This window comes from Bombus impatiens, unplaced genomic scaffold (assembly GCF_000188095.3).
Source record: "Bombus impatiens unplaced genomic scaffold, BIMP_2.2 scf_0191, whole genome shotgun sequence".
Lineage (NCBI taxonomy): Eukaryota > Metazoa > Arthropoda > Insecta > Hymenoptera > Apidae > Bombus > Bombus impatiens.
The window spans coordinates 196,624-212,647 of record NT_176610.1 but is presented as its reverse complement, the minus strand read 5'-3'; the positions used below and the strand labels follow the sequence as shown (position 1 = coordinate 212,647).

The following is a 16,024-nucleotide window of genomic DNA, read 5'->3' as shown; positions in this document are numbered from 1 at the left end:
TTTATAAGCAAAGAAATAACTACCACTTGTGAAATGAGTATACGAGCATTAGAAAATCCAGCCAGTTTAAGTAAAATAAACTTTAAAAATTAAAAATAAAATTTACTAAAATTTCATAGATGACGAAAATTTGTATAAAAGAAAACTGTAAATCTTAATGGAATAATTGCTACAAAATTAAACTAATATTGTTAAATATTTCTAGATAAATAAGTTTCATTTAACGGAAGAAAACAATTCAAATTCAATACATTAAAACTCAAAGAATACAAAACTTATATGAATATTTACACCTATGTTGATAGTAATACTGCTAAAAATTTTCTTTGTTATATATCGTAAGGTTTGTGACAAGTATCAAATTTTTTATATTATGTTAGAAGGAAAATTTATGGATTTAAATGATCTATTTTCATACAATTATAATTCCTGATTAATTTTCAATGTTTACATAATTGTAGAATTTCTATTTTACTAATAAAATCTCTAAATATTTTACTTTCTTAATGTCATGATAACTCTTGTATAATATTACATTGTACTATAATAATTATGTCATTTATTATTTAATATTGTATTAGGATTAAAGCGAGAAAGTCAATTGATTCTGTTAACAAATACATAATTAAAATCCTCAATACATTTGAATTTGATTTAGAAGGATTGTAATCAGAGTGTAACAAATCTACTAAAGTAGGAAGTGACATGACAAATTGAACAGAAATCGAGTTATCAGTTATCCAGTACAACGGTCTCACTCACGACGATTTTAGAACGTATTGGGTGGGTCAAAGGAAACAAATTCTTCTCTTTGAGTTGCCAGTCACGTTGCTTTTCAACAGGCAATGCCCATTTTATGTCCGGTGAGGTGCGAGATTATTCTACTCACTCGAAAAGAGATGATTTAAGAACTTACACACTGAGCACCTATCTAGGACCATTTTCGTGTTTTCTACTAAGCAGAAGAATAGTTGATTTTTAAAAAGCTATTTTTCCTCTCCATAGGAAAACGGAAGAATATATTCTATACGAAGTGCATACTGCATCTATAGTGAATTCAGTTTACCTCGCAACGCTCAAATATCTCAAAAAATATGAATGATAGTGAAAAGATGTTTCAAAGAAAAATTGTATGATATCAATGGAAGCCTTCGAAACATCTTGTGAAGGTAATGTTAACATTTTTAAATGAAAACCTGCATCTTCTGTGTTACGACCGTTCGCGGAGAGACGCGGTCGCGAGGAAAACGCGTCAGCGAGAGGTGTAAATTTTCCCTACGATTCTAATAATCGACGCCGCGAATTAGTCGTTCCCCTGTTTCGATTAAGATAACAGAGGTAGTTCAATGAATTTAACACTGAATTAACAGGGCTAATATAAAACTTATATATTTAACAATATTTAAGATTATATAATGAACACGTCACAATTTATGTACCGATGATACAATGGGTTTCTTATAATAATTCGACTCGACTTTATGATATCTCTTGATATATTCGTTAGACTAAGCGACTTTAATTTTAATCATCTGAACCTCTCGATGCATTCCGTTTGAATCCTCAAATGATTGCCCTTCGATTTTTTCTTTGTCTTCTCTGGGAAACGACCCCCACTACGATCTTGTCACGTCACCGTTCGCGCCTATGACACGTATGCCAGCTTCTTTGTGTAGATGAAATAACGGACCGAAGGCGAATCGACGTTTCTAGAACTCGCTGCTTGATGAGAACTATACGCTTGTCGCTAGATCGTATATATTTCGCCGGTCATATAAGACGATCTGTCTGCGACATTGTAGTACCACGAGCGACGGTTAGAGACACGGCCCCGTGGCGTAACAAGCAAACTCCGAAAATGTTTACTGTAGTAAAATGTGTATACCCATAATTATATTCATTAATTTGCATATAGAGAATTATTTGACCCGTACTACCAATCCTTTTTAACGCTTTTTAATACCTTTTTTTAAATGTGTTCAAATATCTAAAAATTCATCTACTATAAATTATTCAGATCAGAATAAATTCCTTTTATAAATATTCCTGAAATATAATCTAGTAATACTATCTAGTAATACTATCTAGTAATACTACTATTAATACTAGTAATACTTATCGGATTCAGTGATTACAGTGGAAATTCAATAAGGCTAGTTTAGTTCAATAACTGACAACTTTTCGTTTTATATACATATGTAGTTCAAATTCAAACTCCACACGATGATAATTAATAAGCAGAAGCATTTTCATGTTGGAACAACACAAAATTTTTTATCTCATTACTGAAGTTACGGAACTTCTATCTATCTTCAGAGCACTATAAATAAAAAGATTAATGTTGTATCTTAACAATGTATCTTAATAATAATTAATAATTTTATAGTAGGGTAATAAATGTCTACAATTGAGTACTTTATACTTAAGCAAGTTGTAATACTGAAAATAAGATCTTCAAAATCAATAATTTTTACATAAATAATTTAATATATCTTCATAGAAAATTATTAATTGCATTAATTAATACTCCTTCTAGTATTGTTTTGACACATGAGATATAGAATATAAAAAAAATTCTGATAAAAAATTAAGTAACACAAAGCATCACGAGTAAATTTAATTAACTTTAGACAACGAATAATGTTTAAAGTTTTGTGAATCACCCGTTGTCCGGAAAGTTCGTGCCGATTTTCGGTAGGTGGCGTTAAAACAAGTCATATATTCTGAAATGTAATATGTATGTAAAATGTATGTAATGTAAATGTAAAGGTGTATATACTCTAAAAGGTAATATTTCAAACACCTTTAGAAAAAAGTTAGGATACATTAATTCTTGTTAGTTTTATCTGCTCTTAAATATGAAAGGAAACAAAGTGCACTATAGGCACTTGGTGCTTTTGTTTTGCTAGAAAGGCAGAAATACCATACAAGCAGCAAACAAGATATACGCGGTTTATGGTGACGATGGTATAGCTGAAAGAACTGTGCGGGTTTGCTACGTTTAAAGCTGGTAATTTCAATCTTGAAGGTCAACGACGCTCGGGTAAGCCCTCCACTACTGATGAAGATCGGAGTTGCGAATTCTTAACTAAGTGACAATCAGTCAGCTTGCAAGTGGTCGGTTGATATCGCAAACCATGAACGCTATTAACGCTCAAGGTGGAGATACATTAAAGGTACAGAGTACTGTTATGTTTAGTTGATTTATTTGCACTGTTTAATATAACACGAAGAGTAAGACTGTCTGATAAGAGTAAGACTGGTTAAAGGCTGGTTGAAGAAGACTGGTCCCTTGAAGCGCCTGGTCCTTATATGCTAACTCTTAATGCAGGGGATGTCCTTCTCACCATGGTTTCTGTGTGGTGGGAATTTATTACTTCAAATCTTGTAACTGTGTACCCTCGTGGGCGCATCTTCTCTGGTATTGCTGATTGATACCAGATACTCACTTTATAGCGGACCCATCAAGCACTTAGAATGTCAATTAGCCTCTTGATGAGTTCCGCATTGTAAAGTTCACAATTTGGGAGGTAGAAAATTCGGATTTTTCCAAAAAAGGCAGATGTGCTGTCCGAGTCATAAACTGACAACCACTCCAAATCCCGAACAATCGGATCAAGGTACTCATGGAGAATAACCCACGCTATACGGCACGTGAATTAGCAGAAATGAAATATGAAAATGCACCATCCACGAGCATTTTGTGAAGCTTGGCTATATAAACCGTTTTGATGTATGCGTTCTCCACGATTTATCGGAATAAAATCTGATGGATTACGATTCCATTTGCGGTTCGCTCTATAAACGCAACGAGAAGACACCATTTTTTAAGCAAGTAGTGAGGGGGGATGAAAAATAGATTATTTATAATAATGTTGAGCGGGGAAGATCTTGAGAAAAGCGGAATGAATCACCTTGAACCATCCCAAAAGCCGGTCTTCGTTCGCAGAAAGTCTTACTTTGTGTTTGATGGGACTGAAAAGGATCTCTGCATTATGAACTTCTACCAGACAACCAGACGATAAATTCGGGAAAGTATTGCTTGTAATTAGTCGATTTTAAGACAGTAATTGAACAGAAACGTCCAGAACTAGCGAATCGGAAAACGTCGTGTTTCATCAGGACAATGCGCGGCCTCATATGTTTTTGTCTATTCGACAAAAACTGTTGGAGCTTGGTTGGAATGTGCTACCCCATCCACGGTATTCATCAGACATGTAGCCCCATATTTTCACCCATTGAGATCATTACAAAATTCCCTTAATAACAAAAGCTTTAACTCTTTGGTAGACATAAAAAATCATATCGAAAAGTTTTTTGCCGAAAAACCTGAGAGGTTTTGGAAGGATGGAATATGTAAGTTGCGTGAAAGATGAAGAAAGGTTGTTAAAACAAAATGGCACCTATATAATTCAATAAATGTGTATCGAAATTTGAGCATGCTGCGTGTGAATTTTCCTTAAAAATCGGAACGAACTTTCCTGACAAACCAATACTATCCCAGAATACCATTTGAGGGATGCATTAAAAAATATTTATATATATTTAAATACGAAATCCTGTAATATGAATCATCCTGTGAATTGGTGTAAGGCGTAAAAATAAGAAATTACATTAAATTGAGTTAGACATTCATATTTATAAAGAATTATATTATAAAGTTAAATGTTAAATATGTTACAGCGAGCTAAGAATCTCTATAATCTTCTCACCAGTTCAAGCACGTATTATTACGTAGAAAAATATCGATCTTATCGTTGCTAGCGCTCTAAAATATTAATCAGAAGAAGAAATATTAATATTCGCTTAAACATCTACAGTTGCAATCAACTAAAGTTTCCTAACGCTATTGTCACGTAATACATTTAGCAAAATCTATTATATTGTATTTCCTTTGGGCGAACAAGTGCATACTGTATATATACACACATATGAAGAGTGAGGAAAAAAACAAGGAAAATTGTTGAGAATAATCGATTATTAATACAGTAGAACCTCGATTATTGGAACATTGATTAATGAAAAATTAGAAGATAGTTTCTTGTAAGAAAGAATAGAAAAAAAAGGATAGGAAGTGAAGGAAATTATTACATTTTTATTCCAATGTTTTTATCTCGTCTGTGTTTGTCTGGTATTAATATGTATAAAAATAGCTCAAAATAGATAATCTTTTCTCATATGAAAATAAAATTATCCTTCTTCTGTACTTTCACTTCGTAAGTGAAGGAACAAGAGGAACGATGAATTTAGCTATGCATATAAAATTTACCTACAATAGAAATAACAAAAATAAGTAAAAATAATCATTTAAAAATATTTAAATTTGTTCTTGTAGTTAAACACTGCAGAGTATTGGAACAAAATAAAAATGTCAATTTATACTGTTATTAAAATATGTTATTCGATACTATAGCCAGCAATTGCATTAATTTTTAAATACTTTATTTTCCGTTCACTCCTTACGCGTGAGACCTTCTGAACCTTTGAAGTTCACTACTGAGGAAATGTAGATAAAGTAAATATAAATAAAGCTAAAATTCATACTTTAATCGAGGTACTGCATATTTTAGAAAAATATAGTTATGTATAAAATTTATAACAGAAACTTTTCAAAGAAAAAGAGAATATAAACAATTTTGCTCCTATTCGATTAATATAAACAAATAAACAAGACTAAACTTATAAAGATAATAATTCATTGTGTATCATGTTTTTCTTTTACCTTTGAAATAACAACAGTACGTCACTTCTTCAGTGCGACGTCTCACTTATAATTACTGGACACCGGATGTGTAACCAATAATATATAATAATATATGATAATCACTATTATATTGAGTTGCCAAAACAAATATCTGCTTAAATTTAATCTTTTTCATTGTTTTCATAAGAATTTGAATTTGCATAGATATTCATAGTCGAATAATGAATCTATATAATTCTCTAATCTCATTTGTCACAAAATGCATTATATGTATATTGGAAGACTATTAAACAAATAGTTTTCCAAACCTTATTATTCTCTTTACTCTTCATATACCTTTCAGTATTTCCATTCGTTTCGAAAGAGCTTTCGTTTTGATTCGCTATAATACTCGTGCATGTTCGGTTATATTATACAGATAAATATGTTACTATGCTATAGCAAATTAAGAGCCTATCTATTATATCACATGTGAGAAAGCTGCGATAATATAGCTCGACGACTACGTACAAGAGGAAAAAAGCAAAGGACTTAACAGTTAATAACTTTACATTCGTTAAACGAGAAGCGAACATGCTTAATTACGCGTGCGTCTACTATGCGAACAGATATCGCATTTTTCTTCCCTCTTTCCCTCTCTCTTTCCTCTCTCTTTTCTCTCTCTTTTTTCTCTCTCATTCATACATTCACTCTACCTCTCATACTTTCTTTATATCTATATTTTTACATGCTAACCGACTCGGCACTGAAATTGGCGATTGTCCAATTCGAAACGATCAGTTACTCTCTGTTGAATATTGGTTCCCTCTCGAAATTGTATCGCGTTCTGTAAAGCATAGCGATTCCTGTTTCGTTTGATCCTTCTGTGGCGAGTCTGGAAACGACTTAATGGTCCCAGTATTGCTTATTTCGCATAAAACGTTAATTCGCTGAACGAGGTATTTTCATTAACCCATTAAAGATCAATGTTGCATTACTGCAATGTTTTATTTGACATTCTCTTCAGTTTATGTTATCAAATTATCAAAATTATCAAAAGACATTGTAGTTCTGAAAGAAAATTCCAAAGATTCCCTTAATATATTTTTCATCACAATTTTAATAAATAAATAATCTTATAAAATGTAATTTTATAAAATGCAATAAGATTAATGTATTTATAGTATTATTATTAAGTTTTGTGAAAACCATGATAAATAATAATGAGAGTATATTATATTCATACAGATATAGATTATATAATTATAAAATATATTATATAATTCGTTTCAGCTTGGATTTATAAAGTTTAATATTGTCTTACTGAAAAAGGAAACCTGTTTTATTAACGAATTTTTTATGTTTGTCCCTAATTCTCTTTAGTATCTAACTAAGGGCAGTATTTTTTGGAATATTTTATTATTTGATAGAATTTCATAATAAAAACGCTGCAAATTTTTCGAACCGAATATTTCTCCTTCCATATAGATTCTACAATTTTATGAAAAGCGAAATTGATATATTTTGTATCACTATGATAAAGGAATATTTATCTCAATTATAAAAATCCTTTTTCTACCTCCGATTTGAGTAATGGGTTTCTGTAATATATTATATCTATTACTTTAATATATTCTTTGTGTAATTCTCTTGATAACACAAAAATTTACTTTATATGCACATCTGGTTACTAGTAATGTTGTGTTGTAATATTATTTAATTTTTTGATCTTTAATGGGTTACGAAACGTTTCATAGCTTTCGTTAGACCTGGCAAGTATTCCCAGCAAATACTCCAACGCTATGTCCTATAATTAAAAATCGCTGAAGATTTTGTTTTTAATTTTTAATTGCGAGAAAAATTTCTAAGTGGCGTTTGAAACTCTATATAGATGCTTCAAGTTTTCTCCGCAAAACGAAGTAATGAGAAGAGAAAAATGTCATATAAACATAGATGTTCGTGAAAGCTTCATTAAAAAACTATGAAAGAAATGTAAAATAACAATCGACTGACTGCTTGTTTGATAAAGGAGAGAAACAGATTAATGATATTCATTTACTTGATATTTTCACTTTTATTTCACTATTTCTAAATAAAAATGCAAAAACAAAATTTTTTACATTGACAATTTTTTCTAATTTTCTCTCAATTTCAGTCAATGCATTATGAATTCTATACATTAGTTTCTGAATTAATTCTACTAATTACTAATTCTTGCCATAGAAAATATGTTTTTAAATTCTATGTAAGTAGAATTATATATGTAATCAGATCTACTGATTTTAGGTTAGGTTGATAGCAAGAATAACGTTCGTTTAATTACCAGATTTAAACAATTAAAGAAAAATTGGTTATTACTTTGTATTTCAGTTATAACTTTTTAATAAATATTTATGAGCTATAGATTCTATAAAACTTTTTACTTAGTTTCCCTTATAGAATATATTATACAGATTTGTTTCGTTTAGAAACCTGGGACATCCTTATTTCTCTCTGTGCTTTTATATTTTACGTTTGGAGCTTTTGCAAAGAATCATTTGCACCTAATACAATATTACACTATTTTTTGTTATTAAACTTAACTTGGAACAATTGCAATACTCAGAAAATATATTTGAAATGATTGCAACCATCGCAAAATTTCTGATTCATCGATTTCACAAGAACACAGTGCACGGTTTCGAAACTCTTGGCGCATTTGTTCGCTTTGTTATATTTAAAAAGGCTATCATGCATCGTTAACGACGATCTAAAGAAGCGAATAGAAAAATACCGAATCTATAATATAACTATAGGTAGGATTTACGATCTAAGAATACGAGAACAACGAAGAAAAGGCTCTTCTTGCAATGTGCTACGAGTTATTTCATATTGAATAATTGAGTGGATCGAAAAAGTTGAATATTCCAATATAATTATAAACATAAATTTTGTATATATTCATATATTTGATAGAAGTGTATAGTAGTGTATATGTTAATACACATCAGTACATATATTAATGTACATTGAACACGTTAACATATTTGACAAACTTAAGAAATATGAAATTGCCAATTTGGTCAAATGAAATAAAATAATTTACTTTTTTATAAAGGTACCTTTGTAAAATTAAATTTTCATGTCAACAGATTTCGAGGAAGTTTTATATCATTCAAAATTTGAAAAACAGTTTGGTATAATCGACGATATTTTGTTTTACTATAATTATAATTGCAATTAATTATAATAAAATATTCTGTAGATTCAGTTCTAAAAATTCTCAAATTTTCTAACAGTAATAGTCATCTAAATGTTCAACTCAAACTTATTTCCAAAAGATTTGTTCATCCACTATTTTCATTTGCAGGTATAACCGTAAATTTAAACTAGGAAGAACAAACTTTATTTTATAAAAAATATTATACGTATTGAATTTATCATGAACTTCCTAAGCCAATGGCATTATAAAAGAACTAAAATGAAAGGAAATGTATCTATTATTAATTAAAGATAAAATATCTATAATTATCAATACCTATTATTTACCAACTATTAAGATTTATTATGTATTCGAAATTCCCATCAATAGGATCTTTTTACATAATTAATCCTGCATATAAAGTTGTTATTAATTATTCGATCCACTCACAGTAAATCCCTTCAGTTTCTTAAAAAACTAGAGACAATTTCTTGTAATCGATGCTCAAAAGATATTTGGATGATCCATAAAACCTTGGAACTTGGCACATTCCATATTCCATGTGTTTCCATTAATAAAAATCCTCTTCCTCGAGCTGAGCGTAAAAATGAGCCACCTGCTCCTTAGCGGCTTGTATAATGGAACCTTTGCATGGGTTAGGGTCCCAGTTAATACCCGGACAACCCATGGATTCGAAACAGGTAACTAGACGATTGGTTTTCGATGGACAGCATTGAACGACCGCCCAAACACAGGGTGAAGGACTTTGTGCAGGTGGCTGTCGTGTTGGTGGCGCTGGAAAGTTTGGCACTTTCACTCCTTCTTGATACGGATTAAGTCGCTGTGAAGAAATAGAAATCTCAAGTAGATTTACATACTGAATATATTACTTATCAGACTGCGGATTTTTATACATTCATCAAAAATTTAAACGGACAAAAACGCACAGAATGCATATAGTATATAAAAAATATATAAAATTTTCAAAATATAGTACTCGTTATTATATTATCGTTATTGTAGGAAAAACAAATCTTTGTATAGATTATATTTATTTATCCGTATTGATAAAAGTGGAAATTTGAATGTAAATAAAATACGCTTTCGTAGCATGAAAAGATGTATAAAAAAATATACACAAATATATTACGTACTTAGTCAAGTAGAGTACTCGTTATAATTTATAGTAGAAACTCTATTTAAGTCTTATTTCTTTAATTGTGTCCATAAAAATATAAATTTGCATAAAAATCCGTACTCTGACCATCAATAATGTTTTAATTTGAATTATATCGAATTTAAATCTTGAATTTTAATAAAAATCGAGGATGTTTGGTAGGAACAAAAAAGACTTTCGTTGTGGATAATAATTAGTGGTAACCAAAAAACATTCACCACAGATAATGGTTATCAGTAAAAGTAATTTCTGTCACCAACACTGTTTATCAATAAATAAAAAGAAGTTTCATTATCGATAATGATTATTCGCATCTAAAAATAATTTCTATCATCAATATAGGTTATTACAGGTAAGCAAGAAATAAATGACTATTTATAACGATTATTCATAGCCGAAATCATTTAAACTAAGATATGAATTCTTATATTATATTTTAATTTCTTATATTTTTTTAGTTTGAGTTGTAATAGCTACGCTGCTATACTGCTTTTGTCAGGTAGATTCATATATTTTCTTATTTTATAAGCCGAACTATTTCTATTGAAAAATGTTCCGCATTATCCTATTTAATATCGATGTAATCAAAATAGAATATATGGATAAAATTAGATTTAAGGGGAATAGAACTATAGATTACGAAAGTAATATTTTGATTCATGATTACTCATTGATACTTACTCGTTGTTAAGACTTTGACGCGTTTATATCAGCGGATTGTTTCTTAATTTACTAATCGGTAATTAAAAATATAATTAAACTAGAAATATTATGCAATTAATAAAACGGAAGTACATATAAAGTTATATTTCGCATCCAGTAGTTAAACATATTGAAACAATAAATTTAGCTATATTTAGACATATATAGTATAAGAAGAGAAAACTGTATAAATTATAATCACTGTCCATTAATATATCTTGGTTTGTTCTTATATTTGAATAATTACTTATTCTTACCGATAACTCTGCATACTTTTGATATAATAATGTAATAAGTTACGTGAATGTGTTTATTTTCAACTATATAATTGACCATGGAAATTAATCTTCTAAACATATTAATTAATCCATTAAATTTTTTATGGAAATGTGGTAGATAAAGATAATGTTTCTAACATATTGCTCTTATAAATTATTATAGTTTTATATAATTTTAACCCCACTGTACATTAAATAAAACAAGTAATTTTAAAGGATATAACGAGCAATTTCAATATAGGAATTAGAAATATAATATTGTATTTCTTCATCATCTATATCATCTATGTTAACCATTTCGACAAATATTTACATAAAACGGAGTTACTCACGATTTCGATACTTCCTTAATATGTTGTCAAAATCACCACCCTGAATTGTGTTGTGAAGGTTTTAACGCGGAGTATATATAGTATATGTATAGTACAGTATGTATAGTATAATCAAATACGTGGGCGTGGGACAGGTCTGTCCCTTATACATTAAATTTAGATTTGGGTTAGCTTAGATCTTTTTCTGGATAGAAATACAGAGAAAAGTCTTTTGTCCACGATTTTACTTCGTAATAGACATCATTTTATAATAACGAAATTAAATACAACGTTCGAGTACAATGATCTTTCAATATTGACTATGAGTCAGCTTTTCTGTTCAAATGTCATAAGAAGTCAATTTTGTTGGGGTCATAAAAAACATCAATAGCACAGGTTTCAGTAAGAAAGATAGATAAGAGCATTCGATTTACTATACACTTTATCAAATGCAAATGGTGCCCGAAAAATTATATACTAAAAAGTATATACTAAAAATTATATACTAAAAAGTATATAATTTTGTAATATAATAAAAGTATATACTAAAAAGTATATAATTTTATAATATAATAAAAGTACATACTACAAAGTATATAATAAACGTTTTTCGAAAATAACTTTTTCAATAAAAGGCAAACACCAATTAAAGTCTTTAGAACACTGCTCAGGGTGATGACCTTGACAAGATACTAAAAGATTATCGAGATCGGAGATGATTCCATTTTGAAAATACTACCATTTTTATTCACCAATCTAATAAACCATTTCTATTAAGAGAATTTATGTACTTAGAAAGAAAATGCCCATTCATCTTCCGAGCGAAATCTTAATTATACATATATGTTATACATTACATACATTACATTATACAGGGTGGTTGGTAACTGATGGTACAAGCGGAAAGGAGGTGATTCTACGCGAAAAAATAAGTCGAAAATATAGAATAAAAATTTTTTTTTATTTTTTTTTTAATTTTTCCCTCGAGACAACTGCACGCGTGCCGAACGAAAATTCAAAGTCGATTTTCTCGAAAACAAAGCCTCAAACGAAAAATTTTTATTCTATATTTTCGACTTCTTTTTTCACGTAGAATCATCCCCTTTCCGCTTGTACCACCAGTTACCAACCACCCTGTATACGTTACAAGCAAAACTTTATATCCGTGCAATGTAATATTCTTTTAATTCTTTATTGATAATGAATAGCTTCAGTGTTTAATTTATAATTAACACATAATTAATTGCTCCCGTTATAGTAATTGGGAGAATACAAATATTCTACTATAAATTAGTACTTGCATGGAGGCCATATTGGATGCGGAATTACTCCACGTTTAACGATATCAAGCTCCCATTACCAATCGATATCAACGATAATGATGCTCGTTTCGAAAGCCCACATATGTAGATATTAGATATGCAGATATTAGATATAACAGAAATGTACCGTTTCGGTTTCATTTCTCCGAAAACGACATGTTACAGAATTTTTGTGAAGTTATGAAAACTGGATTTTGAATTAAACTTTTATGGACATGATTATACCTGGAAATTATTTGCGCGTGAATTCGCAGAAATTCTCCTTTAAAAGCAACAGTTTATCATTTGATATATATTCGTTAATTCCATTAAAAATGAAGGTTACATGTGAAAAATATAATAATGATTTTCTAATTTCGCTATTTGATGAATTAAAAATATACGCAGTTTAGTATGAAATAGTTAAACTAAATAGATGAAAATAAGTGATAAATACATAATGTTTTATAATTAATAAGTAGTTTTAGCTTAATAAATATCAGTCTGCATAATTAACTACTGTTAATGTTTTTTACATGTTCAATAGAATGATACGAACCAGATGTTAGTCCCAAAACCATAGAACAAGATGTTTTTGATATAAATCTGTTTGAATCGCCCACATCCTTCAAATATAACAGAACATTTCTATTGATATTCTCAAGTACTGATAAGTATAATTTCTATAATTAAGAAATTTGATCTTTCACTCAATTTTATTAAATTAAAAATTATATTCATATGTAATGGATAAAATATTAAATAAAACATTGCTAAGATTCCATTTCCATTACATTCTCATTTTATAATTGTGTAAGAAATTAATATCAATCTTGATTCAAATATAACATAATATATCAATAAATTTGTTAATACAACATTCAATGACATCATTCTTGTCAATGTTAAATTTATTCTTAGACAAAACATTCATGTATAGTTTACAATTTAGAAAATTACTCTACAAATTCATAATATTTAATTATAAAATTAACATGTACAGGTTAACAAAATATGTAGAGGATATCTAGTGGGACGATTCTAGATATTAAAACGCTGAAAGAAGTTCATATATGGACATTTTGTCTGAGGTTTATTTTTCAAGGTTTTTACTAAAAACTAGTTAATAAAATACTAGTTAATAAAACAACTGACGAACCTCCCTCTATCTCAGTAATATTTTATATATCTCACTGTAAGATCCACGAACCAAAACAAATGACAATAGGATATCGGCTGCTTGTAACTTAAAAATTGGCCTTAAACAATATTTTTGTAAATTTTTTCATTATTTTGATGCTTAAAATAGACAAATGTTACGTCCCTCGTGTGTTTTATAACAGCCTACATAAATAAAATTTTGGACTTGAAATAAATCTTCAATCTGTCGCTTTAGTATTACCTAACAATACTTAAATATTTAAAATATATAAAGCTGGTGAATTTCATGCATTAAAATTTATTTTCTAATATCTATTAGAAAAATTCACATGAAACCCGTATTCTCATTAAATTAACACGACATTTGGCAACCGTTCCATATTTTACTAATTTTCAAAATATCGCTAATTGTCTACAGAGAAAATATTTTAATGTTTCCTAGTAAAATTAATTAGTTAGCAAAACAATATGTTATTTCCTTATTTGTTACTATTATTTCCTTAACTATCATTTTACCTGTTATAGTTCATCAAAAGTAGAAATCGGCTTTACTTTTTTCATTGGTTATTTCGGATAAAACGTACATGAAAATGAAATGGATCGTCCGCGATACACATCCAAAGCATGTAATGTCTAAATTCGTCTTTATGGACATATATCAAACATGTACGAGCGCGGCAGGATAATGCAGAACAATTATTGAAAGTCGAGGATCGGAACGGTTTAATTCGAAAGCTTGGAACAATCGCGCGCTGGAACGTTTGAATTGGAAGACATTTGTAGAAAGAGAAGGCTCACCATGTCGATATCGAAACCTGTTCTCGATAACACGTTAGGTACCACGGGTTGGACTATTATGCTTGCGCTCACAGGCAATGCGTTCAGTCTGGCCTCTTCCTGCCGTCTCCGATGCTCTTTCATGACCCTGTCGCGTTCCTCCTTCTCCCTTGCTTCCTTTGCTCTGTGTAGGATAAAGAGACACGTTATATTATCAACATAGACCGAAAGAGGAAGCTCATTGTGCACGGTGCGACCGGCCTGTTTGTTTCATTAACGTCGCTCGACTTGCAGCGCGTTAACTCACAGCCTACTAGCATGTTTCGCACGGACGAAATTTTGAGACAGTATTCTCGTTGAATATTTATCTTGTCGGTAGTCGCAGCCACGACGACACGTAATGAATCTTACGAGACGCAATAACTGCCGCGAAATTGTGTCATCTTTTCAAGCTGCTATCTTTCAAAACCAATCTCGAAGCATATAAGTGATGCCACGTCGCGTTGTTGCAATTTTATTGCACATTTTACGTTTTCTTTATGTTTGCAGTAAAGAAGATATTCGTGTGTTTTATCGCGAAATATAAAGTTATTGAATTGTACAGTATCGTTCGTGCGAAATTGCAACGACGCACAGTGATTTAAACTGTTAACTGGGGAAGATAAAGTCATTCAAATTGCAAATCTCTTGGCCATATTAATTTGTTTATTTAGAGATTCCTTATCTCTATACAGGGTGGTTGCTAACTGGTGGTACAAACGGAAAGGGGGTGATTCTAGGCGAAAAAAAGTCGAAAATATAGAATAAAAAATTTTTTTTTTTTAATTTTTCCATCGAGACAATGATCTACAGTGAGATCCGTTATAACGAGACGTGATAATGTGCACGCGTACGCGAGCGAAAATTCAAAGTCGATTTTCTCGAAAACAAAGCCTGAAACGAAAAATTTTTATTCTATATTTTCGATTTATGTTTTTGCGCAGAATCACTCCTCTCCGCTTATACCACCAGTTACCAACCACCCTGTATATGCGGTTTAATTTCTATTGGAAATAAATTACATCATTCTTACATTCGTAAAGACTAAAACCACCAGCCAAATTAATTTGTCTTTATTACTTTTTAATTTCATAATTAAAGGAACAATATAACTCTCATTAAGGAACGATTCAGTTAATACATTTAAATGGTTATTTAAGTCGAAAAAAGTCAGGATTTTATGCCAATTAACTTCGTTTGCTTGAGATTCAGATGTTTGATATGAGATGTTTGTTAAATAGATCATTATCTATCCAAATTACTTTTATTTCAATGATATATAAATCGTTACTTTTATTTAAATAATTTTTACAGATAAATAGAAACATTCTAATAAAGAATCCTTAATGATATAGAAATTTAAAGCAATAAGGAATGGAAGATGTAGTAGAAAATGATTAAAATTATGATCCTT

At 30.0% G+C, this 16,024-nt stretch overlaps 1 protein-coding gene across 2 annotated transcripts in view; it reads right to left on the bottom strand.

The window, feature by feature from the left end:
* Window positions 1–9,004: 9,004 nt before the first annotated feature.
* Window positions 9,005–16,024, bottom strand: part of LOC100744887 (trichohyalin) — a 143,812-nt gene continuing 136,792 nt past the window's right edge. For both annotated transcript variants that reach the window (XM_003487640.4, XM_012382792.3), the window contains exons 4-5: window positions 14,593–14,755; window positions 9,005–9,705 (exon numbers count right to left, since the gene is read on the bottom strand). In XM_003487640.4, coding sequence (XP_003487688.2) covers window positions 9,436–9,705; window positions 14,593–14,755 — 433 coding nt within the window. In that variant the 3' untranslated portion in view covers window positions 9,005–9,435. The remainder of the gene's footprint in view (window positions 9,706–14,592; window positions 14,756–16,024) is intronic.